The following is a 27,984-nucleotide window of genomic DNA, read 5'->3' as shown; positions in this document are numbered from 1 at the left end:
CGCGCCCGGCAGCTGCGCCGCCGCAGCCTGCACCGCCGCACGCCGCGGGGCCGGGGCGGCTGCCGGCGCTGCCCGGAGAGGGATGGCTTCGCCCGCGACTCTTCCGGAGCACCGGCGCGTCTGCTGGGCACGGGGGTCTGCAGCGCTGTGCTGATGCAACGGTCGGATCTATTGCATCTCCGGTGGCGTCACAAGAGCAGTTGTAGCCGTTGCGGTTAAGTTTGCGGGATCTGGGCATGGGAGGATCGAGCGTGTCCGTGTAGCTGTACCAGCTCCTGGGCATTTCTCCTGGCCGCACCTCTCGCTCGTGTGCGTCTTGCTAGCTCCCGGCTCCCATTTCCGAGGTACGCCGGCCCTCAGCGCTGCTGTCCTTCGTCTCGCCTCGGGAGCGACCTGAAGGACCATGCATCGGTTTGGCTTGGTCGCCAGGCAAGCCGCGGCGAGCCTGGGCTGCACGGGGCCGGGGTTCCGCCGGGGCGGGAGGGCGGGCACGGCTCTGCGCTGCGCAGCTTCGCTGGCGGCGGGGCGGCCGCCGCGCTGCCCCCGGCTCCCCCGGCCGGCGCGGGAGGGGACGCTGCGCTGGAGCAGCGCTGCCGAGGCCTCCGCCGTGAAGATCACCGAGAAGGCGAGCAGGGAGAAGATCCTGACGCTGGAGTCCATGAACCCGCAAGTGAAGGCGGTGGAATACGCGGTGCGGGGCCCCATCGTCCTTAAAGCCGGCGAGATCGAGAAGGAGCTGCGGAAGGTGAGGCAGGGGCGCAGGGCAGGGCGGGCTCCCCGCCGCTCCGCTCCCGCGCTGGCCCTGCCCCCGGGGCACTCCTCCGCCGCCGCCGCTCCTGATTGGGGCGTCGGGGGGCTCGGCGGGGCCGCGGCCGGCGGTGGGCCCGACGTGGCAGGCGGTGGGGCCGGCGGGGCCGCTGACACCCCCGGGCTGAGGCGCGACGCTGCAGCAGCCTCGGGAACGCGGGCGGCCGGGGCGACGCCGCGTGCCGAGCTGGAGACTCGCAGCCCACGAGCAGCTTCCCCCCCCCCCCCCCCCCCCCCCCCCCCGCCGCTGACCGGACGCGCTCTCCCGCGCAGCCGCCTCCCGACCCTGCCCCGCTCCGCTGCGGGACCCCCCCTCGCTCAGAGCCCTCCGCACGGGGGGCGGGAGAGGCACAAAATCAAGAAACCCTTCCGCCGGGTACCGTTTATCTCGTGCCGCTGGTTGCGTAAGGCAAACACCGCGCGGCCCCGCAGCGCGGTGCTGACACTCCTCCGGCCCCTTTGACCCCTCGGGGGTGGCCGGGCGGCGTTCACCAGGCCGATGGGGCGGCCGAAGCGTCTCTGCGGTTCGGGGGGTGCTGCCCGCCTCCGCAGCCGGCGGGACGGCCCCGCGCTGCTCCTCTCCCCGTGGCACAAGTCGAGGTGCCTGGGGACGGGCCTTGGGAGCTGCCCGGAGTTTGAGGCGGTTAGCCTAGGATCGGGCTGTAAACCTGAGACAAGCTGCTCGTGAGGGGCTGGCCCAAAATGTACTGAAGAAAGCGTCCAAATCAGTCACTGCTTACATCTTGTTCTTCACATTTTTCTCTTATTCCTTATCTTAAGACTTAGCACTGAAGAAAAAAAACCCCAACAAACACAACGAACAACCCTTAGCAATTCAGGTGTGGCATTTTGCTTGTACTGTTCCCATCACAGCTTCCCCTGTTGGCATGAGGATTCACTTATTCTTGGTTTTGAATAAAACATCTGGCATAGTTACTTTTCTGTGATTTCTTTCAAATCTTATTCCCTGCCTTCACTGCTTTAGAAAGTCTTGCCAATATGTTATTACACGTACTGCAAGACCAATTTGATTAGTATGTGTAAACTAGTTTGAACAAAACAGTGCAATGCTAACAAGAAGAGATTATTTTAATTCTTCGGTCTGTGTTACTTGCTTCCCCTTGTTTTAGAAGGTGAAGCATGTTTTCAGCTCGCTATGTAATTATGTACATCAATTACTTATGTCTAACTCAATAATTATTATAAGCAGCTTCTTTTTTAGAATTCTACTTAAACTTCAGAGTGGTGATGGAGATTCCATTTCAGAACACTTGCCTTAAAGCTTGTTTTTAAAGTTGTCATTGACTTTATGCAACTAGGTTCCCTAGTGGGTGCCCTTCCCAGAGTATAAAACCTTCCAGTGTTCTCACTGAGTATTTTTGTTTTCAAGTTAACATCACAGGGCAGGAGATATTACTTGACAAAACAAATACAATATGATCTTCACTAACTCCTCCAACTCCCCTGCTTACTTAATTACCAGCTGAGTCGCTGGCAGAGAGAATAACCTCTGTGCACCTTTTAAAAATGCAAGAGCAAGTCACTGCCAATCGCTTTATTAAAAGACTGCTATGGCAGTTTTGTGTCCGCTTACGTGGCATTTTCCATTTAAAAGTTTTTTTTTTTTTTTTCCCTGAACCAGTCTCAGGGAATTTTATCAATGGCTACCAACATTCATAGACACGTGACTATGCTCTGAGATGACTAAACCAAACAAAAACCTCCCTCTTGGCAGGGAAGAACACAGTAGTACTTCAAAAGTTGAGAAAATACATTTGCAGAGACCACTAATCAACTTAAGGAAGCAGCTGAAAGACTTTATTTTCTTCTGCACTGCTGAAGTTATTCATTCCTCTTTGCCTTTCTGATAAACTTACTGTTATTCATTGTATTGTTTAATCAAGCTGTCTGGTAAAGTATACAGCCTTAAGTGTATACAACCTTAACCTAGGTTCCTTATAATTGAAATATTATAGGTTATCTAAATGCCTATTTTTTGATCTAAAATTGACTGCTGTATGATCACAGGTCAGTGACACTGTTTACTTTTAATTAAAAACTGGACAACTACTTTTTTCATCCCTCAACCCTTCTCAACCTTAGCTCACAAAGTGAGGTCAGCCACTGCCAGCAGAATTAACACCGCCTGATAAAGCAAAGAGGCTGAAGCATCTCTAGGTCCGTGATTACTCTTCATTGGCAGCAAAAGGGCTGCCCTATAGTAACTCTGCTATGTATGATGGGGAAGGGGCTTTGCACAGGCATGAATGCATGGATTCCATAGCATGACATGGAAGCGCTGCACTGGCTGGTGATAGCAAGAGCAGGCAGAGATGAAGCAGTGATATACCCACTAGTAAATCTGCATTTGTCCTGTTCTGCCGAGATGCCTTTGGGTCATTTGCTTCTAAACTAAAACAATCGTAAATGCAGACATTGTCTAATCAGATGCAATGGAGGCTCTCCCTGTTCAAACTTGGTTCAATTCAGTTAGACTTCATATTCCTGTAACTTACACAGCTTGTTATGTAGACTATAAAATAGCTACTTGAAGCTGTTTGTACAGTGTAAGCTTTAGTCTTCCTTGAGTTTTGTTCTGCTGTCTCAGATTCTGAACAGCAGTTCCTCTGTTATTCTACCTGGCCTTTGCTTCTTTTGTCTATTAACTGCAAATGATTACAACAGGAGCTGTAACTCCACAGTGCATATAGAAATAAGGACTAAAATGTTACTTGAGAAGTCTCCAACTAGGCAATTGAAGGAGTAGTTCTTTAAAGAAATAAATAATAATGAGGCATAAATTTCAGCTAATGTGCTCAGGATTAAGCCAATGTAACTGACAAGTTAGAATACTCTTATTACAGCAGCGTAAGACTGATTGCTCAGGAGTACAGATGGGGCACGCTGTACTTGGACTTCGTAAGTTTTGTTGGCCCGTGACCTGTATTCATCTAGGTGAAAAGTCAAGGTTTTAATCTACATTAAGTCTTTCCAGCTCTAAATCTTTATGCAAAATCACTTACTTGAATCACTTTTCTGAATATATTTTTTTAATATAAATGTGAAATTGCATCATGCTTCAAAAGTGAAAACCCGATTTCTCTTCCCCTTTGCTAATGGTAATAATCAGCTGATTCTGGCTTACTAGGGTGATGCAGGGAAAAAGAACTGACTTCAGCCATTTTCCTTGGTGTTTCTGGAAAGTTTTTAAAGCAAGCCAGAGCACAGGCATATTTTGATAAATGATTATACTCTCAAGAGAACTCAAACAAATAAGATCTTTTTTCTATCCCCCTTTTTTAGACTTGCTAGCAGATGGCCACCGTATCAAATCTTGACTTTAACTACATTTCAGACCAGAAATTTTAGCCTCAATATGAACTCAGGGCAAGAATAATGTAATCTCTGGGCAGAGCCCTTCTCTTTACTTTATCAGCAATAACAAGCTAGCTTTATCTTTACATAGGCAGCACACATACCTGATTTGTTACTTTGCATTCACGCTAATTTTAACTGACCTTGCTATGGAAAGTCCCTTCATACCTGTTACTCTGACATCTCTCTCCACTGACACTCTCCTTTTTTCCCCATTTCCTGCTTAGATTTTACATAATGTTAAGTTCTGTGTCAGGTTAAGTTGGCTTACTCGTACTTGCAAAGCATGTGCATATCAAACAGCATTTTAGGATCCACAAGTCAACTCATGCAACGTTGGAAACCACGCCTGGCTTAGTGCAAGTCAGACAACATTACGTCCCTGTTCGTAACTATGAAGTTACTGAAACAGAATTGCAGGGCGCAGAGGGGCAGAGGGATGGTACGCAGAGATGCACTGGTAGCACGTAGAAGGTTCCCTCAGATCAGCACAGGTGGTTAGCACATTCCAGTAGTGGGTCTGGAACTGCGTGCCTGTAATGGCACATTGAAGCCCATTGTTTTCTGAACAGCCGCTGTAGTCTGACTGACTTTTACAGCAAAAATGCTGTACACTCATCTCCCTGTCCATGTTTTTTATTTGCGTAACTATTGCAAATAGGTTCCTGTTGCATGTTTATTCTGTAAGTCACTGGTTCACTCCCTACAGTTCTGTTCAGATAATAAAGCCACCAAAATCCCTTTTACCTATGTAGCTATAATCTCTGCTAAAGTATTTTGGTTAAAAGACTGTAAAGCTTTTCTTTCTTTTTTTTTTTTTTTTTACTAATTCTTCAGGCTTTTAAATTGAATAGAAAAATTTCTGACTTTGAATCCAGACTTAATTGTAAATGTGAGTTGACTGTGTCCCTGGGAGTTGTGGGAAGATAAAACACAGTTTAGACAATGACATGCAGAAATATAATTTGACATGCCAAGAAAAAGATACAAGATTGACTGGTACACCCAGTAATGAAAGATGTTAAGCTTAAATTACCATCCTGTCATTTTCTGCTTTGAATACGTGACTGTGCACACACTAAGGAAGGATCTTCCAGGCAAAAGCATCTGACCTCATTAGGACTGAACTGTTGTTCCTCAGTTGCCTGTGCATGTTGCATATGGAAGCGAATCTGTAGTAAAAACCATGGTTTCTTCACAGGGCAAAAACTACTGCAGATGAAAGAAAATCACTTTTAAGAGTACAATTACCAAAATCGTATGTTCAGAAACACACAGTCCACAAGAACCAGTTATTTGATCTTTTCTTGTTGAATACAGTAGCAAAACCTATTCCAAAATAGTTCTCTTCCAACAGGTCTTCAAGTTAAGAGGGTCCTAATGTCTAATTTCCTTCTAATGAGCATTATTTTAATTCAGTTATTTATAGTTACATTAAAATCTAGGTCTTTACTCACATAGGCAAAATTTCTGAATGCAAATACACTTGGAACAATGTATAAGGCAAAAGTAACTTGGGGGCAACACCTGTTCTGTAATCTCTGAATCAGATCTGCCAATCAATGGTCAGCCCCACTGATTTTCTCATGTGATATCAGGGGGCATGCAAGTCATCGCTGCCATTTCAAGTCAAAATCCAGAATTCGCCTTCTCCTTCCTTCCCACAACAGTTTGTGTCAGCTTGAATTACACATGCATAACACAAACTCAAAGCCTTACTCTGTGGTAAGCAGGTCAGGTTTATTTTTCTGCTGTGAGCTGTTTTAATAAAAAGATTGGAATGCTAATTCAGGCCTTAGAGTCCCTATTAGTTAAGGGCCTCTGGGTAGTCCTTTCTGGGCCCTTTGATATGGGGTGAGGGGGGAGAAAAACAAGCAAGCAACTTGGCTACTACAGCGTAGATCTCAACTATGCTGAAATGTTTGGTTTTGCCAGCTCTTTTATTATACAGCTTGTTTGTGCAAGTCACAGCAAAACCAGACTCGGCTTGTGCTAAGGAAATAGCACAATGTTTCATAGTGTGATGTTATTGCCTGATAACCATCAAGAGGAGGCACAAAGCAATGGCAATGAAAATGAAACAATGAGGAGCAGCCAAGAGTGGACGAATTCTAAAATTCAGAAATACCTGAAATATATTGTTGCTCTTCTGGCATTAAAATCACCTGACATTTTCATGGCCTCCTCAGGGGATCCCTTTAAAATTCTTACCTATTGCTATCACCAAATCCAAATCACACAAGCCCCTCTACAGACTGAGGGTTTTCCTTTGAAGTTTGCTGAAGACTTTAGCAAAGACAGCTTTAGGTCAGTTTGCACCCTTCTTTACTCTTTCTGGGCACAGTGTTATTTTGCAGTTTGCCAGCATTCTTAGGTGGCACCATCGTAAAGGGAACATGCAGACATACTAAAACTCCTAAGAGACAAACCAGCTCCTGGCAGTGCATTTCCTTCATGTTAGTTCTTCGGGATAGGGTATGTTTTGGCATCATATAATTTCTTTGATCAAATAATTCTCCCAACACTTCTTGCATGGTGACTCTCTCCTTGAGAGACAGCTCATCATTTCATACTGTACTCCTTACCTGCCAGGTTTCTTGAGGCTGTGGGGATGTCTAGGGGAAGGGGAAGCTTCTCCAAACCTAGTTAACTACATAAAGATTTGTACTGACTCTGCACCAATGAATTCTGGTTCACATATGAAAATCCCTTCTCCCAATTTTGTGTGACACTTAGAACGCTGATACAGTTGTTACAATAATCCTGTCTGACCTGCTTCAGGTTTCAGAGGCTTTTTATCTAGTCTCTTGAAAGACTGCATTTCCCCTGAGAAGAGGAGAGAGACAAAAGTAACTGCTGAAGGAACTAATTTCCAAAGAGCTTATTCCAAATCTGGGAAGATTCCTTTATTCCATTAAAATCCTTTCATTATCAAGAAGACAGCAACCAAAAAACAAATGAACACATTTTCACATTTTCTGCTTTACATCTGAATTTGAAAGTGCAATGTGGCTTCTTCAGCTTTAAAAATGGCTACTACAATCAGTCTCTGCTAACAATTTCAAAAGAATGGCAGAAGATTGGCTTTGTTCCCAAGATGAAGATGAATCATGTTGTTAGTATAGTGTGAGGTGCCATCAAAGGCAGAAGGCTGTAGCAGTGGTTGTTTTGTAGGGCTGGGAGTTGGTTTTCCTCCTTGATGTGGTTCATACCCTCTTCAGTAGACACGAGTATCAATCTGGTACTTACTGCTCCAGAGTTTCTTATTAGAGCTCCTGTTCTGCAAGTTTCACTTTTCCAAATCTCTGCCTGCTGGCAGAGGCCAATTACAATCCAGTCAGACTGCCTCTAGAATACACCTTGAAAGCCTGCCCATACTGAGAGAGAATATGAGAGTGAATATGAGAGGGAGAGAGAATATGAGAGAGAAAGTATATGAGAGAGAGAGAAGCAGGGTGTGTGTGGGGAGAAGCTCACTCTCTTTCTTTACTTCCAGAAGAAAGCAAAACAATTCCAATGGCCTAGTTTCTGCTCCCCCTGTATATTTCTTGGCTTGCCAAGGACTTAAATTGTCTTAGCACAGGCATGTTGCTGACATGGTCAAAGACTGCTTAGCCTTCAGCAGTGAAATAAATCTTGCCCTAACAAGCTATATCCTGTTGCAACACTTTTCCTGCTGTTCTACAACCTGATGTTGAGGTTATCAACCTCACATTCACACTTCCTCCTTTCATACAGATCTTTTCATAGACCTTCCAAAAAGTATTTGACATTGACCTTCCCCTTGGATACCCATGCACACCAGTGCCATCACCAGAGGAGAAACCTTGACACAAGTAACCAGTGACTAATGCCACTCTGTCTTAAGGATTTGAGTAGAATTCCATCTTGAACTCATCTGCAGAGTCATAGGCCTTGTCTAGACTTCGCTTGATGCCAGCTTCTGATATTCTTGCTTTGAAACTTTGACTCATTAGCATTCGACACTTGTTCTTGCCTGTTATTGTTTCCTGTTTCTTCTTTCTGAAATGTTAAGATATGAATTTTTGTCCTGGAGGAATGAAAACTACATCTGAACAACTTCTGATATTCCTTCTTTCCATAGAAAGACTGAAAATCAAGTAATAGAAAAGGATGAGGAAAAAATCTAAGTAGTCATAATAATTTTTTTCTAGATTTCGCTAGGAGGGGATATAGTGAATCTCATGAAGACAGTTCTGAACAATTGCTGATATTAACTCATTATCAGGAAAGGCAAAGGCCCCAGTTATTTAAAAGCATCTCTCTTCTGAAAAACAAAAAAGGGCAACAGCTCTTGTAGCTACGACCAAGAAACAGAAGTTATTCAAGAGGACCATGGGCCTTTCAGCAGGTATGTGGGAACAGTGTGTGCAACACAGAAAACCTAATTGCTCCTTCTTTGCCAGGATTTTACAGTAAGATCACTGTTATGTATGTTTTGCTATTTTCTCCAGATCATTTTAGTAGCAAAAGTAGTGTGGGGTTTATGGAGTAAGTGATGATTGTATACTTGCAGTTGATGTCCAAAGGCAGTCATGGCATAAGCAGAGATCTGGATGGTATCAATGCTAATAAGCTACAACATTATTTACAATAAACCTGACACAGGCACCAAAAAGGTCTGTTACCTTTGTTGTAAAGGCTGTACCACTATAAAAACTCCGAAGGTACATTATGAAACGCAGAGTACCTTTCAGCATTTCACTAACCAAAGAAGCAACTATTTCTTATTGCAGATCACAATCCTACTTGTGTGCAAAACCCATCTAATTGTTCTAATGTAATATATTTACATTCTTATTGCTTTTGTTTGTTCTGCTTTTAATCTGGTAAAACAAGGTATTTCTGTGTCATCCTCTTGCTGAGAACTGCTATTTTTTTTTAGACTGCCTAACTTAAGGCATCCCTTATTCTTTATCAAATTTGTATTACTGTGCAAATCTAGTGAGACTGATCCAGTTTGCTCTAAGAAGGAACAAATGCAACCAAAATCTGTGGGTATTTTTCTTAATGTCATGCAAACTGAATTTGTTCTCCTTCAAAATGTACCTTTCTTTTCCTACTTATTTGTAAATTAGAATGAAACAATGTCGTGCTATCAGTGGACCCCAGATAGCTGAAGAGAACCTATTTCTAGCTGTTTGCATCTCTCATAAATTGCTAAACTTCAGCCCCATATACCTGTAAATCTTTATCTGGCATCCCTATTCCTAATTCTTTATTTAAGGTTGAAATACAACTCTTGCTTAGGCAATCACTTAGATCAGCAAACATAAAAGCAAACAACCTGATGGAGTCAGTGTTTCACTTTCAGTTATTTTAAGTGAACACTTTTTTCAATACCTGCTAAATTTAAGGCCATATAAAATTGACCCTTTTTGAGTCAGGATCAGATAAATCCAGTTGTCTTGTTTTAACACCATTTCTAACTACCTATTTAATTTCAAAAGAGAAACCTAAATGCTGTCAGTTGTATGATGGATTGGATCTGTAGTGGAGATTTGAATCACATAACCTCTCAGCCACATTACACAGCTGTAAACCTCTAAATCTTGGCATACCTTGGAATTTGTATCCCTGATGACTACTAATATTTTGGTTGTTGTTATCTTTGCACATCTGGGTTCGAGTCTGTCATTGAAGTCCAACACATAATCCATGGTAGAAAGGCAAAAATTGATTAAGGTTTTCCAGCCACATATTCTATATCCAAAGTCAGTAACTTGCTGTAAATACATGGGCCAGGAAAAGGCTTTGTGAGCTCAGTCCACAGCCAGAGCAGGTTGTTATAGGTAATTCTGCACAGAAAACTCATCAGTCTAATTATGCAGTTCATTAGTCCACATGAAAATTCTGTCACTGTTAGAAGGCCTCCCTACTATCTGTCGTACTTAAATATACATTAGAAAAGCTAGAAATTTGTTCTTGCCTACCTCATTTATTCTTGTGACGTTGGCCTTTACTTTCAGTTAATCTTTTTTATTTAAATAAATGGTGGTTCTTTCTACAGTTATTTCCTTGCCTTTTTTCTCTTGTTTTATTTTGCTTTTTAAAGAGCTGCGGTTGATAATCAACATTCATCAACTGTTTGCCCTCTGTTCTCATGATGTATTCAGTTCCTCACAGGAAAAACGGTTGTCTGTTCAGATTTCAGAGATTAGGAAGCTTTTAAATATTCATGATGATTATTTAGCCCTTCTGCTGTTTATCATATAGTGCCTCACTATGATATACTTTATAAAACATCTGGGTCATCACACAATGAATATTTAATCTAACTATAAAATAAATAAGCAAGCAGTATCTTTACTCTTTTTACTCTAAAAAAGTACTAAAGATCTTGAGTTTTCTTTTGTTGGTGGATTTCTCAAATGTCCTCAAATCTTTTTAGCTTTTTTGACTGATCCATCCCTCCCTTAGGTATAGCAAACATGTTGCTCCAATACTGACAATTCTAAATGCCTCTTATTCATCTTTTCTACTTCAATGTATAGTTTCCAGGCAAGTCAATCTCTTGCTTGTAGCTTGCAGAAAAACAAAGCCAGCCTACCATTTAAACATGTGTCACAGTCAGCATAATTTCTGTAAAGCATTTAAGATATATCAGCAGTATTGTATAAGAAATGCGTTAAGCTTTACATTAAACACTCTATCTATTCTGAGATTAGGCACTGTTTACTTACAGCCACATGGCAGATACCAAAAAAGAGAAATTCTTTATGCTCTGCTTCAGCCTTAACAATACATTGTGAATTATCTCTTTTTAGGGAATCAAAAAACCTTTTACTGAAGTAATTAAAGCCAACATTGGAGATGCACACGCAATGGGACAGAGGCCAATCACCTTCCTCCGTCAGGTAAGAATATTATAAAATATTATTCTTGATTTTTTATTAATTACCAAGAATGCCTTAATATCTGTCTGATGTGTGTATTAGTATAAATGCATCCCTAGATGCACTTAGACTTAAAATAGTTCTTTTGTAAAGAATTACAAATTTTTATTTCTGAGACAAAGTCCTATACCTTGCTTGCTGAGTGTCCTCTTTCAACACAGTGGCTTTCCTTACTTTTCAGATCATTTCCCACCCATGTTTTCTTCTGCCACTTCTCCTATGTTATCAGTCATCACATTCATCATCAATAATGTACTTCAAAAAAAAAAGTGTTTGTCTTCAAAGAAAAAAGCAAATTTTATTCTTCATCTGCCAGTATACTTTAACATCTGCACGCAGTTGGGTGCAACTAGTTGTACTGTTGCTGATTTTGCACATTTTATCTCTGGGCAAGCTAATTGGTAGGTTAACTTTTAGGAAAGACTACAACAGAATCCACATTTGTATATTATTCCTAAAGCACAAGCAAGGTTTAAAACTAACATTATGCTATTTACTGAGTATCCCTTACACACACATATAAAATCCTCAGGCTATAATAATGTAAATTCAGAGAGTTCTAGGACAAACTGAAGCCGTATCAAACTGGACATCCAGGTGATGAGGTTATAAAACTGAGCTACACAGCAAACTGTCAGCAAACTATGAATATCAGAGTTTCTTACAAATTATTCAGATCCAATGTTATTAAAAGAAATACTGGGTAAATGGGAAATCATTTCTCCTCATGACTGTGTGCACATAGATTAATGCTGACAACAGCCTATCCATACTACGCCATGTAAGCATAAAAAAGAGAGACTGGAACAAATTAAGCTGATCTCAAGCAAGAGCTCTGGATGCTGTGTCTTACATTCCTTCATAAACTTAATTCTGCTAGGTCATGTTTCTACTTTTACTATGTTTTATATCATCACTTCTTTTTTAATTAACTATTTCCCACAAATCCAAATTAGTAATAAGTTATTTCTGGGAAGGATTATTAGAACATGCAACTGGGACTTCAAAATTTGATCATATTTCTCAGTTCTGCTCCATATTTAAACTCTTGAGTTCTTGTCAATAAAGTGGGCTAGTAACACACAGAGTGGAGGATAGAGCTGTTTAGAGATAACATATGAATAATTAACTGTGTTTTACTGTGTTTGCACTATGCATAGCTCACTTCGACTCCAATCTTCACTGTCCATAATACAAATAGTTAATAATTCTGTAACTGATTTTATCAGCAGAACTTGGAACCTAATAAGAGTTCTTCACTTCTGTAAGCGCTACCCTTAAAAAAACAAATGCAAACTCTTCATCAGTAACCTTTGTTTTACATTAGCTAGTATCTGATCTTCATTTCCCAGGAAAGTTAACAGTAATATTACCAACTTAAAATAACCACTGAGAAGTGGCCAATTTACATTTTCTTGGCACTCTAGGTAGTGGCACTGTGTACATACCCAAACCTGTTGGACAGCCCGAGTTTTCCAGAAGATGCTAAAAAGCGAGCCAGACGGATCTTGCAGGGCTGTGGAGGAAACAGCTTAGGTAAGTGTGTTTCAGTTGCTCCTATTGGTATTAGAACAACAAAGGTTGTTTCAATATCTGCCATGCTGAAATTTCTTAATTGTGTTTTATACAATTACAAGTCAAATGGAAGATGACCTAGAACAAAATGGGGAGCTAGGGGAGAGTTCACAGTGTAGCCTACCGATAAGCAGTGACTAAGGGTGCAGATTTTTCATGAGGACAAGATGGGGATTATACAGTTACGGAGCCCTCACCACAATAACATCTAGGCATAACCCTAAACAGAAAGCTGAGCTTTTTTGTATTAGAAAAGTAAGTGGCTGAGAGTACTAGTGAAGCTTTGTTGCTGTTCTTATGACATCTGTTAATCCTGGGCTCGGACAGATATGTCTCCTGCTAAGTCTAGGTGGGGCTGTTGAAAATTTACCATCTCTAGATGTTTCTGTGCCAAGGACTCTACTGTCCCTGTAGTAATGGTATGAACAAACGATATATGTCTGTCTCAGCTGATCCAGTTCACAGTCCTGTATCTTAATTTTGAACCATCGGTCCAAGTATGTTTGTCAGGATATGAACTGGGGTATCAGAAACTCAGGTACCAAGGCTTTGCAAAGGGAAGGCTATGCAGGTGAAATGTGGTAGCTTTTTACTTAGCTGAGATAGTTTTAACTGAAGATGTCAAAGCCCTATTTCTCCAAGGTAAAATAACCCTTGAAAGAACTAAAGAACTGTGTTCTTCAACCACTGTTCCTGCAAGAGTATACGTGTAGTACACACTAAATAAGTACAAACTTTGCATATTCAGTAGAGAGGAAATGGAAGAGACAAATTCTTTATCATCTAGCAACTGTACTGCCTACTTGTACCTGGGAAATGCCACTAGAATTTCTACTCTGCAAATAGTGTTACAGCTGCCGGGTACGGCAAAGAATCTGGCACACTCAATTACCTTCTTTCAGGTAGGCTGACGGTGACATTTCAGAGTATGTATTAGAGTAATTGGCTTATTTATTAATCTTTGTGATTGCATTGCCTATTTGCACTGGCATATTTTGAGAGTAGGAGCTGTGAAACTTAATAAAATAAACACCTAAACAGTGGTTATGTTAGCAGTATTTCAGCCTTGGACTATTCCTAACAACATAGCCTAATACAGAATTGTCCTGGGTTTGGCCAGGACAGGGTTAATTTTCACCGGACTCCAGGAAAGGGCACAGCCGGGGGGTGGGGGCTGACCCCACCTGGCCAAACAGAGCCCGGTATTCCATACCATGTGACGTCACGCTGGGTTCCGGTGGGGGGGGCGGCGCGGGGGGAACGCACTCGCGGCTTGGGGGGGCGTGGCGCCGGTCCTGTTCACGAGAGCGGCTGTCTGGGTCGTACGGTTCGTTGTTGTGTTTTCTCCTTATTTGTATCGTTGTTGTTCCTGTTTCCCTCTGTTTGCTGTTCTGTTAAACTGCCTTTATCCCGACCCACCAGTTTCTGCCTCTTTCTTTCCATTCTCCTCCGCACGCCGGCGGGGGGAGGGGCGGCCGCGTGGCGCTTTTGTTGCTGGCGGCAGCTGAAACCAAGACAAGAATGTATTTTATCTTCACCTTTTTTGCACTGGTTTTGTTTCTATATGTAGCAGACTAAAAATACATTTATCAAAACTGAGAAGTTCCTCTAGCTCCATGAATCACTTTCCTGGCTTACTTTGGAACAAGTAATCCACATAATACTAGTTGTCATGTAAGAGTTACTGGGGATACATTTGAATTTTACCTCAATCTTTCTTTGTAGCAATTTTCAAATTCAGGGACATGGTAAGAGTTCTCAGAATGCTGAGTCTTGGCCCCATGCTGGAGTGAAATGAAAGGAATTCAGCCTTGCATGATATTTCAGAAATATGTTGACTTTGTACAAAACCCCCCTTCAGCAGAAGATCACATATTTCAAGTAATTTGTGTTAGCTCAGTAGATGCTGAGGAAATAGGCCTGAAACGTTGCAGTATTCAAATAAGATCATCATTCGGAATATGCCCTTTTAATTTCAGTGGATAAATTGAAGTTCTGTACATAACTGGAGTCTAAATCTTCCTGATACGATATGTACCAAGAATAACTGTCCTTCTAAATTCCTGAAAACCAAAAACACTGTAGACCTTACTGATCTGCTGTACTGGTTTATACCTTCTCTCCACCCTCCCTGTCTCCAGTGTCATATATAAGCCCCTTCTCTCGGCCTCAGTTGCTCATCAGCCTCTGTACAGCACTCCAGAAACACACAGTCTGAGGCAAGTGGATGTGCAGCTGAAGGCAAGTTACTCCTATCAGTCTGTTGGTGGTCTGACAACTTACTCCTGTTCTCTTCATGGCTGAAAAGGAGAAACTGTCTTTCTTGGGAAAAAGTAAAGGTCAAAAACTGATCCCTCCATGTCACTTTAAGTGCTGTGTTATGTTCTGATAGAACCTGATATTTTAAAAATAAAAATTTGAAAATTTTTTTTTTAAATTGTCAATCCAACACAGAGGTGGCTTCACTACATACAGTCAAGCTATTCAAAGCATTGTACCCACATCTATACCAGCCTATTTAAATGTATTAATTGCAGAGTTAAGATTAATGTCTTGACCTCTGGATATGAACTAGAATAAACCCACTTCCAATGAATGTTCACTTGGCAAACCCTACTCATAGTATTGAGTCTTGCTGCTCCCAGACTGTGTATGAAGTCTCAGATATGCCCTGATCTTCTGTTGTGTTCAAAGACTCTGGGATTCCTTTGACATGACTTACTCTGCATGTAGAATAACTGTCCTATCTTTCCAGGCAGTTGAGAAATTTACCCCTCTCCTATATATAAAAAGTATCTAATATATGCACTCGCAGCTTTTTGGGTTGGGTTTATTTATTTACATCCTACAGTGCAAACAGATGGGTTCTAGTGAAAGCTATCAATTGAGTACAATTAAGTGTAGAAGACCTGAAAATTGAATTCAGGTCTTCTGTATAACCTTACAGAGTCATGGGACTCAGCCCTCAATGGAGCTTAGGTTTGTTCTCGTACTTTAACAGCAGCTTCCTAGCTGTGGTCAAACACCCATGTGTAGACCCAATATAACTTTTAGTCCTGTAAAAGTAAACGTTCAGGACATCAGAGAACTCTGTGCCCTGAATTATCATTTTGTCCCATGCAATTGTGCAGTACTCAAAAAGGTTCTCTGTCTTTATAAATTATGCTTTCACAGAACTATTAAAAGGCAGGCTACTAGCATATAATTGAGTGATGAGAGCTAACTCAGGCACAATTATTCCACTCCACCCAACAAGCGAAGAAGATTCTGCAGCTTCATGACAGTGTTCTAAATTAAATATACACTTGTCACTTCATTGTCCGTCAGTCTTAGGCTTCATAACTTGAGTCCATTCCTCACCTTGGCTTAGGCTTATTTTTACTCTTTATTTGTTGCACATGCTCCACAATGATGCACACAGGCATCTAACATCTTAGTTTATTTACTATTGTTAGTTGTGCACTGTAAACTGCATGTGAGGCTTACAGATTGGGGTGATCCCAGATGTTTCTGCTACAAGTAACTGAAAAGCAGTTGTGGGAGATGCTGTGGGGGGAGAGAGAAGCAGTTTAGGATTTTTGGGGGTTTCAGACTGTGGTAGAAAATGGTCTTCTATTATTTTCATATTGCAAATAGAAGTCTTATTTTTGTCATGGATTTGAAGAAGTTATTTTCCTTTCTATTGCACATGCTACCTCTGTTCCTTGTTCCCACTACTTAAATGGGTGTTGGTTGACATTCTGAAATGGTTTTCAACATAAGGAAAGCAACTGGGAGACAGTCAAAATGGAATTGCTGTCCCAGTTTGCAAAGTCGCCTTTAAAGCCTACTGTTTACCAATCCAGTATATTAGTTTTGTATCTTAGTGATAGTTATTGTGTTAATCTAATTTCAAATGAATTCTTTTGCTCTATGAACAAACCAACTCCTTTCCTACTCCTTGAAAAAAAAAACCAATCCTGGGGATCCAAAGCCCTCATATATACAAAATACTTCATACAATACTAGCTCAGGAGTTTTGCTAGCAAACAGAAAATCTGATGTTCATTGTACTCAATTCTCATCTTATTCTCTGTTTTTCATAGGATCTTACAGTGCCAGTCAAGGTATAAATTGCATCCGTGAAGATGTTGCTTCATATATTGAAAGAAGAGATGGAGGGGTTCCTGCAGATCCAGATAACATATATCTTACCACTGGGGCAAGTGATGGTATTGCTGTAAGTTTTAAAATTAAACCTGTCTCTTCCTGGTATAAACTGTAAATTGTCAGTTACCTTTGGAAATACAGATCTCTATTGAACATCTGCTCTCACAAACTCCCTTGTGTTTGATCCAACAGATACTGACATCTCATTAAGTGGATATCCAATACACCCAATTATGTGGATATAAGATGCCAGCTAAGCAACAGGCGCCTGGAGACAAAGTCTCTTAATATACATTAACTTGTACCATTTGTAAAGGTAGTATAAACTACACAGGTGCCTAAATATACATTTAGGAGATTCAGACCATTCAGACTAAATAATGGTGTGCTCAGTGATTAAAATATGTAAGCACTGACGACTAGAGGGCATGAATCAGTGGCAGAGAGAAGAGGGAATGACCTCAGAGGTGGGAAGTCTCAGCAGCTCTTCTTCCTAGTAAACACTCTGCTAGTGCAGATTAATGGCAGTGAAAATCCCAAATATCTATTTCAACTTGTCTGGAAGAAAATTCAGGTTTTGGCTTCAACCAAGGTTCAAAGATGTTCCTCAGTTAAGACAGCAATAACTGCCTCTATTAGATTTTTCCTTTACACAGACACATTTACTGATACTACAACAACCAGCAGTTCTTTGCTTTTATTAAGGCAGCCTTTCATAGCTTGTTTGTAAAAGGTGGTGGGTTTTTTTAAATGACATCTAGTGGCAGAGTTCAGAATGGCAACGGTGTGACATGAACAGTTCTCCAGATGTCTCCAGTGAATTGGCTTTCCAGACTCTATGATGCCAAGTGTTATACTGAGAGCTTGTCGGGAATGGCAGCGCGGCATATCAAAGCTATACCATGCTTACTTGATTTCACCAGTGATGAAAAGTCCGCAGTACAATGAGTCTCATTACTTGGCACTTCCAAGGATAAAGCGACTATTGTTTCATAACTTGTGGGACAGAGGGTGTTAAAAGAGTTTTTAAATTTGCATTTGGTCCTGATTATACATTTTGGATGCTTGGTATTTTTAAACTAGTGGTGGGTACAAAATTATGTTGATTATAAATCCTTAGCTTAGCAGCTGAGTTAGTATGTGATGAGAGGCACAGAAAGGCAGATTTTGTTCTAGAACCAATGAGAAACTTAAAGGATACAGCTGTTGTATCTGAAGAAATATTTTTGGTTTACACTATCCATTAACTGTTGATAAGGATACCTGCTTTGACTGAAACTGCAGTTCAGAGTTTTCCCTTGATTATAAAGGCAAGAAATCTCTCCACTTCTTGCACCAAATGCACTCTTTTATTTAATTCACATATAAAAAGCCTACACATAGACACACACGGACACACAGCTGTTGGGCACAGGTAAATCCTCTGTACTGACCTTAGCACAAGCATTACACTTCTGTCTGTATCTTTTGGGCACAAAGTGCATATGATACATTCGATTTCCATCCCAAGATATGCAGACTTTTGGTCTCTTCCATTACTTGAAAATGAAACCATAATGCGAGTGGCTAGCTTTGCTCCCACCTGGCCACAATTGCCCCTAATCTAAAATAGTTCTCTCCGTTCGAAAGGAGAACCTCCACAGGCCCTAGTTCTAATTTCTGGTTTTATTTATTGGCCTCTTGTGTTTAGTGACATGAGTGGAAGGCAACAAGGAACAACTAGCTGAGGCTTCTTTGCTTACAACTGGGCACAGTAGAAAAATCATGATCTTGACATTCCTGCTTCCAGCTCTCCCTCCAGCCTTGTGGCCAGAATGTTTTTCCTAAATTTTGGAGTTGATCAGACATGACCTTTAGAAGCCGTGACATGCAGAGGAATTCCATTAAGCTGAGTCAGACCATCCTCACTCAGCCAGTAACTTAACTTGAAATAAATAAATGCCCTTTGATATGAGAAAATGACTGTATGCTTCTAGAATAGCAATCTACCTTAAGTCCAGATTTTTAATGGAAGATCAGTAACTTATTCTAGAGTATACTATTGATTCTGGTATGTGATTTTTTTTTTTTTTTTTTTTCTACTTTCTCCCCAGACAATTTTAAAGATCCTGGTCTCAGGAGGTGGAAAATCCCGAACAGGAGTGATGATCCCTATACCACAATACCCCTTATATTCAGCAGCCATATCTGAACTAGATGCTATCCAGGTGAACTACTATTTGGATGAAGAAAATTGCTGGGCTTTAGATGTGAATGAACTTCGCCGTTCCTTGAATGAAGCTAAGGCATATTGCAACCCAAAAGTCCTCTGCATCATCAACCCCGGCAATCCCACAGGTCTATAGCAATTTTGTTTAATGGATGGGTTTTAAGACCCATTTTTTTTCCCTCTTTCATTCAACATTGCAGGCAAATCCTACATACATGTCACATATGTAAAGCTGAATTGTAGAGATCAGTGCTCTAAGCAGGACAGTATATCATACTTTTAGAAACTTCTTTTCAGTATCGTGGAACTCCAGGGATTTAGGAAGAAAGGAGGGAGCAGGTTCACTTCACTGGATCCCCTCTGAAGCCACTACTTCCACTGAACTCTTGCAGACTTCTGGAATGACTTTCAGTCACTCTTGGTCTTTATCAAAGACCTTGTCTCTGACATGGCCTGTAGCCTCTTGCCTCTGAGAGGCAATGACTACAGATACACTCTGAACTCAATGGCAACCACTGCCTTCCTCAGAACACTTTAGTTTTTTGGGTAGTTGAGGTTGATTAGTGAGAAACTAGCTCCCACTTGATTACTGTATCTCACACTTCCTTTGCTTGAGATGGACTATGTTACCTTGAACCACAATTCCTCAAAAACGTTCCTTATTTTCACACTTAGTGAATTGAATTCTAAAATTCAATAGCACTTTTCTGAGAAAGAGGGATATCTTACTGAAAAGCTAGTAGTCTAGGTCTGGGTGAAAGGATTTGTATATATGTGCTCCACTAACTTTCTTCTTGCTTTAAAAATCAAACTACAGGACAGGTGCAGAACAGAAAGTGCATTGAAGATGTGATACACTTTGCTTGGGAAGAGAAACTTTTTCTTCTGGCTGATGAGGTAATGGAATATTCTGTTCTCTCAAAAGCACAGCTAAGAGTAGGTGTAATTTTGTTCAATGTGTGGTGTTTTTTAAGCACAGGGAACAGACTCTCTGTTATCATAGTAAGACATGAACAAACATGGAAGATTCTTAACAACAGAAGATTAATATGAGAGGTGGCTTGATCTGGATTTGAACTAGAGGGAAAGCATAGGGGACACAAGCAAGGAGACACAAGCAGGAACTTGTTCTGGAACTGACCTAAAAACCTGTGTGATACTCAGACCACTTCAAATGAAAGAAACAGAAGGAAAATCAATTTAAACTTACAAGGAAAGGTGAAATTCTACAAAGAAGCTCACTGTTCTTCCAAAGGCTAAACTATTAAGTATGGCCACATGAGATAAAATGTATCATTACAGTAACTATTACTTGACAAAGAACCTTGTGTCTTCTAACTGCTTTAAGTTTTGAGTGTTACCACTGTTTCTTGAGTTCAGATCTGGCTCTCTAAAAGGCCATCTTTTATCCGTAGTTGGGGGAACAGAGCACATTAATGTCTTCTGACTGTTCAGGTTTACCAGGACAATGTGTACTCTGAAGGATGCCAGTTTCATTCTTTCAAAAAGATTCTGTATGAGATGGGACCCGAGTACTATAACAATGTTGAGCTGGCCTCTTTTCACTCCACCTCTAAGGGATACATGGGCGAGTAAGTCTGCTTTAGTTTTTTTATTTCATCTCCCTCATTAATCTGGTTGGACAGCCGTTTCATGTTAGTGACCTGAAGGTAATCCACTGTCTTCTATTAATTTCAACTAAAAACTATTAAGAAAAGGAAAACAAGCGTTTACAACACAGAGTAATGCATTAGCTTAGTGGTTTTCAAAGTACCAAATAATGAGTATATTTATTTCACACACCTAATGCCTCCGTTCCACAAAGGTGAAAACCGGACCTGTGATAAAGGCAAATACAGTCTCCATCATTCAAGGGAACCGCTTAAGAATCACTGGGACATTTGATATTACAAATGTTTGGGTTTGGTTGTTTTGGGGAGGAAGAGGTGGAAGAAAAATAATTTTCTGATTAAATGAATGCTGCTACAGCCATATGTTCTTGTTCTGAAGAGCAAACAATCCAAGTTAATTGTTAACTTGCCTAACAGGGAAGATGCATATACACAGTTTTCTCTGTATGGGATACTAGGGTTTAATGACATACCATTTAGTTCCATCTTAAAACATTATCAGTACAGCAGCTGTTTCAACAACCTGTATGTTACGTATTGTAAGATCTTCATTAATTGTCTTTCCACTTCTGCAGTTATTTTCATTGCTTTTCCAGTATTGATACGCTTGAGGTTAACAGATCTTTTCTGTTCACTTTAATCACAGATGTGGCTACAGAGGGGGTTACATGGAGGTCATTAACTTGCACCCAGAAATTAAAGGACAGCTTGTTAAGCTGCTTTCTGTTCGCCTTTGTCCGCCAGTCTCCGGACAAGCAGCAATGGATATTGTAGTGAATCCTCCCATACCTGGAGAAGAATCTTACTCACAGTTCATAAAGGTCAACAATAACATGCTTGCTCTTTTTGTGCATTTCCAAAATCTATCCTAAGTCTTGTGAACTCAAAATACACACACAGTCCAGACTTCTTTCGTCTCAGACAATCCTGTAATAACACCAATTGATGGAACTATGCAGGATATTTTAAATTAACTCAATATGACTACCTTTAAAAATATTTTTTATTCCTTTTATGGTTCCTTTGTTTAGGAGCCAAAACAAGCTAAGAAGGCATTATCAGATCAGCTTTCTTGCTGATAAATTCAACTTTTCTCCCGTGTTTAGCATGAGAAAAGAATTACTAAATAGGATTTGCTTTTACTAAAATCTAAACAGGGGTGTAAGTTCAAATACAGTTATAAAATCAGCCTGATTCTTAAGTATCCGCTGCCTCTGTATACATATACTCTGAACAACATGGTATTCTATATTAAAGTATACATAGTTTCTCACTTGTAAAAATGAAACTGAATCTGGCTTAAGAAATTACAGTATTGAGACAGATCAAAGGTTCAGCAGACATGGTCTCTAAAAATACCCAGAGGTGGCTGCTCAGAAGGAAGAATGTAAGAAGAGGGCATGCAGATAGATGCTTCTGCAGTTTACTGTCTATCTAGAACACTTTGTAGTTGTATCCTGCTAATGCCTTTTTGCATTGCTGTCCTTAAGACTACAGCTGGAATTAGGAACATCATTTGCTCTAATAGCTCAGCAAAGCCTGAAAAGTGCTTAATTCGGGGAAGGCTTCCTGAAGCATCAGTTTTCTCTGGTGTTTTTATTGTTACTTCAAATATGTCACACTGCACACCTTCCTTTTAAACAGGAGAAAGAGTCTGTTTTGAATAACCTTGCCAAAAAAGCCAAACTAACAGAAGACATGTTTAACAAGGTACCAGGAATTCACTGCAATCCACTTCAAGGAGCTATGTATGCTTTCCCACGGATCTTTATTCCTTCCAAAGCCATTGAGGAAGCAAAGGTCAGTCAGTCATTTTACCCTAATCCATTTTAACCTTCACACACTTGTGCTTGCCACTTATAATGACGAATTTTTATTCCAGAGATAGAATAAGCTCATGTAGTTACAGAAGCAGGACTTCATTGAACTACGTATGATCTTAAATATAACATGACCTTTATTTTAAGAGAGGAAAACAAAACAGAGCATTTCATCACAGTGGTAAGGCTTCCAGGTTGAGAATGCTACCCAAGGATGTTAGTGTTAAATAGATTACATCATAGGGTGGGCAAGTAGCTGGAACTGTGCAAATTCCAAATTGCTGCCTGTGCCTGGGCTAGGCAAGCCAGCATATGCGACAGGGCTTGCGAATGGCAGTGTGCTACTGACCCTGCAAAAGAAGCCCCATTCAGCAAGTGTGGGAAAGAGGGAGGCAGGCTTCCTTACAAATTCTACTTCCGTACAATACCTTTTTGTATTTGGGTTGGTAAGCTACGTTACTAAATGACCAGTCTTTTTGTTCCTAACTAGATCTCCATTACCTAATGTGTAACATTCACTTTTTAAAGGGAGTTTTATCAACATAGCTGAGGACAAAAATAGGGCTGTTTTTCAGCTGATTATTTGATTAGGCATATAACCTGCATGTATTTAAGAACTTCCATAGTTATTAATCAGGGGACTTTATAGTCAGCAGATAATTCAGGGGAAAAAATAGTAACTGCCAATGGAACTGGAACACACAGCTCTCAAATTAATTTCGTCTTGTCAAATGTCAGTGGGTTAGATTTTTGTAAGTATAATTTTGAGACATTTGACAAAAAGTTACAAGCAAGTCAAGGAGAAAAACAAAAATATGTAAAACCTTTCTTTTGAAGTGAGTGTTTTGTGCAGGTTCTTCAGACTTGTTCCTTCATGAAGTAGTTATTTAATTCACAGTGTGAACTGTCCCATTAACAACTGTTCTTAATCTTCTTTAGTAAATAGAATAAGAAACTAATAATATGAGATAAGGTTTCAGGGAAAAAAGCAGTCATGACATTCTATATATTTGGAATATTTTGACTTCAGTAATTCCAAAGCATCCCTTCTCTTAGGCGCATAAAATGGCACCTGATATGTTCTACTGCATGAAACTTCTGGAAGAGACTGGAATATGTGTTGTACCTGGAAGTGGATTCGGCCAAAGAGAAGGAAGCTACCATTTCAGGTACAGTTTCTGTTTGTTTAAAATCAAATGAACTGTAATAAGCTAAGTACCATCCCACCACTTTCTCTTCTGATTAAATATAAGGATTTTAATTTCAGTTTATGTTGTCTCACTTCCTACTGGATATTTTCTGTAGACCAACAGCTAGGTCAAAGACCTGGTCTGCTAGATAGAGCTATTCAGGTTTTTACAGTGTTTTCACAGCTTGCTGACATAGTTTTACTCTATTTTTATACAATGACATTTGAAATGCTTTCTCCATGAATACAAGAAATAATAATAGCTTATACTCTAATCTTAAAGTTGGCTAAGGCATTACAGAAATTGCCCTGCTTTCTTCGGGGGTGGGGGGATTGAACAGTGTTCCCGTATGGAGAAACTGCATGAAAGATGCAGTATCTTCCCTATAAATCTGCTCCCTAAACATGCTGAATAACTCTTCACTGTACCAAAACAAGATGTTGGACTGAATCTTCTAATACCAAAACTGTGAACGTAAATTCTATTGCTTTTGCTTCCAATAAAAAGCACTTTACTCCAGCCAAGCCACTGACAGCTAGAATTTATCATGGAATTTATTCTTGTTCAGTCTGAAGCAACGTAACAGAGGGTACCTTTAGCAATGATAGTTCTGCAACACAGATAACTGGGTTAGACATCTGGGTGCATGCAGCTCCCGGAAGAAGCTAGTGTGAGTCCATTCCTGTACCAGTGTGGGAAAAACATTTTTTTCTGTAGGCCTTGCATACAGTCTTGTATATATACTTAACATGATTTTCAGATTATGCAGAAGGAAAAAGGGACTAAAAACTGCAGTGTGGGATATTGAATTGTTGTAATGCTTCTCAATTAAGTTTTCAATTAAAAAAGACATGTACGTTTACTCACAACTGCCTGCCCCTAAAGCTCAAAAACCTGGGTATAATTTGGCATAACTGCTCCAAAAATGGAAAATGAATTGCTGTAATTTCTTACTGATAACTTTCTTTATCACTCAACAGAAGATAAAAATTCTTGAATTCCCATATATTAACTAATTAAAACAAATTACTCTAGTTTAATAGTATAGTTCAATTAAAGCATAAATGCAGAAAAGAAGAAAATCACATCAAAACAGATATTAAACTTAACACATTACTAGCTGTGCCCTGAGATTAATCAAGATCTGTGCAAAGTTCACAGTTTAGTTTGTTTTGACAATAATGTGAGTTGTTTTTTTTCTTCCTTTAAATATTATTTTTCAGAATGACCATTCTTCCTCCAGTAGAGAAGCTGAAGATCCTACTGGAGAAAGTGAAAGACTTCCACATAGAGTTTCTTGAAAAATACGCATGAAACTGTGGCTTTTTCCCCTCATCCTCTCCCCTTTAAGGCGAATGCAGAAAATGAACGAAGACGTGCTAAGAATGTGCTGTTCATCTAATTTAACGAAATTCTAAATAGACAGAATCCATCTCAGATACTGCTACAACTTATTGGACTATTAAATTTAATGTCTGGTATAGAAGATGTTACACCAACTTTTTTTTTAAGGGGAAGTGGAGAATGTGAAGAAAGCAGTGAGAAGAAAGAGTCAGTAAATGATTTTGTGCCTTGATTGGAAGTTACATTCATGAACTTTTGACTCAATAGGTTGGGGAAAGGAGTTGCTCATTAAAATTACTTTGTTGTGTGTTTTTTGTTTTTACAAAACAGAAATGCCAAGAGCAACTGTTTAGCTAGGAACATGTTTCCCATCTTAAAATTCTACTAAACAAAAATTCAAAAGCCTACATTATAGGTGTTGTTTAATTTACTTTTTTCTGTTCTTGTTAAGTATGAAGTGTTCTCCAAATCTGATTAAGCATGTAGGTACAGTGTACTTATTTAAACAAAAAATCTTTGGCAGATGTACACAGGTACCTTTGAACTTCTGTTAAAAAGAAATCCTGCCATCATAGCATAATCTGAGTGGAATGTATAATTTGGATCAGAGGAGTGAACACGGTGCCTGCTTGAACCCTAGTTTTATGGAACTGAAACATAATGAGGAATATTAGCTTCTTATTCATATGCTATTCAACACGTTATCCCAGCATAAAAGTATTGAACACTTCCTCTCATAACAACTCCATGAGTCTCCTGTTAACTCACATCTTTCATATACATGGGACATAGTAAGTTACTGCTTCAAAGCAGCTGTGAGTACTGTCAATCCTTTCAAACAGGGTAGAATGCAACACTATTGCAGAATCGCTTTATCTATGGAGACCATTTGTTTGGAACCACATGACTGAGACCCGTTAGCTGGCCAAAATCCAGCTTGAGCTGGCAAGGACTAACAAATGTTGTTACCAGGAGAAATGCTGGGGGTGGTTTCTAATGAGGAAAAGGTATTTAAGGGAAAATGTCTTGCACCAAGCATGAAGATAACGACAATACAGCTCACTGTTACATCTTCCACAGTCATACTGCTGGCTGAATGATCCTGAGTGCTTATTAAAACCCAGTTAAACCAGGTCACTATCTAGGAGTACAGCTGTGTTACTCTACTAATCTATGCCAGTTTCCCTGCACAACAAAAGGCGGTTTCTGTCTCTCTAGAGTTGGAAGCTGGACACCTTCTGCTAGCACTAATAAAGGACTGAAGGAACACAGCTTCCAGTGTTCAGCCATGAAAGCATTAGCATTTGTCAGGCTTAGGCCCAGTATTTACAAAGTTTATTCATTAAGAATATTTCATTAATCTAGTAATTAATTTTAAGTTATTATTTAGAAGTAAACTCATTTTAATGTCTACTAGCACTTTGTTAGGCTGCCTTTGTAGCTGGTTCAACACCCTATGCTGATCCAGGTTACTAAAGCCAAGGGCTAGAGAATCACCATATGGATAAAGCATGTGCCAACCTATTATGTGTGGAAGATGAGATGTTGCCAATAATTGTCCTTGCAACAGCAGCTACTAGTCTATGACACAGCATTAGCAGCTGGTGTACTTCTCAGAGTTCCTTACTGAAGTCTGTGAGAAGAATTTAGTACTCCTCAATCACCTGCCAGTGGTCATGGGTTCACAAATGAAAATGGCACGCTGCTACACAGTTACTTGCAGAAAAAAACCCTCTACTTTTATCCTTGGAGAAAGGGACTTCTTGAAGGACAAGCAGACTGAGAACACTTATCCATTGATAAATACAATCTTTTATCTGTTAGCACTCTCCACTTGGCATCCTTAATATGCACTAATAAAACAAATCCAGAAAGCAAAACCATAGTAAGAGGTCAGAATATTGATGTAAAAATAAGATACTTTCCTATTCTAGGAATGTGTGCAAATCAGATCTGGCTTTGGACTAGTAATGCAGTGTAGATTGAAGCTAAGATCTAACAATGGGAGTTAGAATATTTTTTTATATTTTTGTAACTACAGCTTTTTCATGGGGTAGTATTTGTAATCTAATAAGTCAATAGATTTTATATTTGCCTTGCATTTGCACCTGATACTTCTGGAAAAAAAAAAGTAAAGGTTTACAAGTTTCTAATGATAATTTACAGATGTGAAACGCTTCTTGTTTTAAGTCAGGACAGCAATTCTTACACTTTTAAATCAAAATGGAATGGCATAAACTGAGTTTTTTCTAAACATTCTATTATGGTGCCTTTTATGTTTCTGACATTATAAGGGATAACAATCTGTTCTTGATGCATCTCATATGGAGGGGTGGTGTTTTCTATTGTCCATCCACAATATTTGTATGTACTGTGATAAGGTTAATGTGCATTTTTGTGGAACAATCCTGTAAAGCTAAGAAAAGAGGCTTATTTTCAATGTCTTTGAAATATTTCATTAATAACAGACAATCCATACTTTTAAATGCATGCTTCTAGGTTTGATTTTCCTACAGGTGCTCCTTATAATGGTACTTCAGATGTATGAGACTTCCAAATAATAAAGCACATGTTAAAAAAAAAAAAAGTTCTCCATTTCCTATGTCACTGAAGCAACACTTGCTGGATTGCACTATGAGGCATTTAACTTCATGTTCAAATTAGTATTTACTTTAATCAACGTACCAGATCATTAATTTCTGCATCACTCCAATTTATGGACTTGAAATTTGTCAAACTTTTTACCACAAAAATATTCCCTACCCATGGAGAACTGTACATAGAGATTGTCTTAGGCAAGTTTTATGCTCGTAACTAATCATATCATTTTATGTAAGGAGTTGTAACCAGGACTTAAGCAAGCCAGACTTCTTTCTTCATAAAGAGGATCAATCAGTCAGTTACGGCTGATGAAAGCTTGATGAAAGGGTTTGTTTGGTATTGTTGGTTGCTTCCTTTTAAAAAAAA

General features: G+C 39.9%; 1 protein-coding gene across 1 annotated transcript; it reads left to right on the top strand.

Annotated features, from left to right (window-relative positions):
* Nucleotides 1-15: 15 nt before the first annotated feature.
* Nucleotides 16-27,615, top strand: GPT2 (glutamic--pyruvic transaminase 2). Its single transcript, XM_075433686.1, has 11 exons — nucleotides 16-745; nucleotides 10,971-11,060; nucleotides 12,527-12,635; nucleotides 16,760-16,893; nucleotides 18,917-19,160; nucleotides 19,850-19,929; nucleotides 20,488-20,624; nucleotides 21,310-21,484; nucleotides 22,308-22,463; nucleotides 23,540-23,652; nucleotides 24,897-27,615. Exons 1-11 carry the CDS (start codon nucleotides 404-406, stop codon nucleotides 24,985-24,987), a joined length of 1,671 nt encoding a protein of 556 aa, XP_075289801.1. The 5' UTR covers nucleotides 16-403; the 3' UTR covers nucleotides 24,988-27,615.
* Nucleotides 27,616-27,984: the final 369 nt, after the last annotated feature.

Source organism: Opisthocomus hoazin, chromosome 12 (assembly GCF_030867145.1).
Source record: "Opisthocomus hoazin isolate bOpiHoa1 chromosome 12, bOpiHoa1.hap1, whole genome shotgun sequence".
NCBI classification, from domain to species: domain Eukaryota; kingdom Metazoa; phylum Chordata; class Aves; order Opisthocomiformes; family Opisthocomidae; genus Opisthocomus; species Opisthocomus hoazin.
The sequence above is the reverse complement of the archived record's forward strand: the minus strand, read 5'-3'. Positions and strand labels throughout refer to the sequence as shown.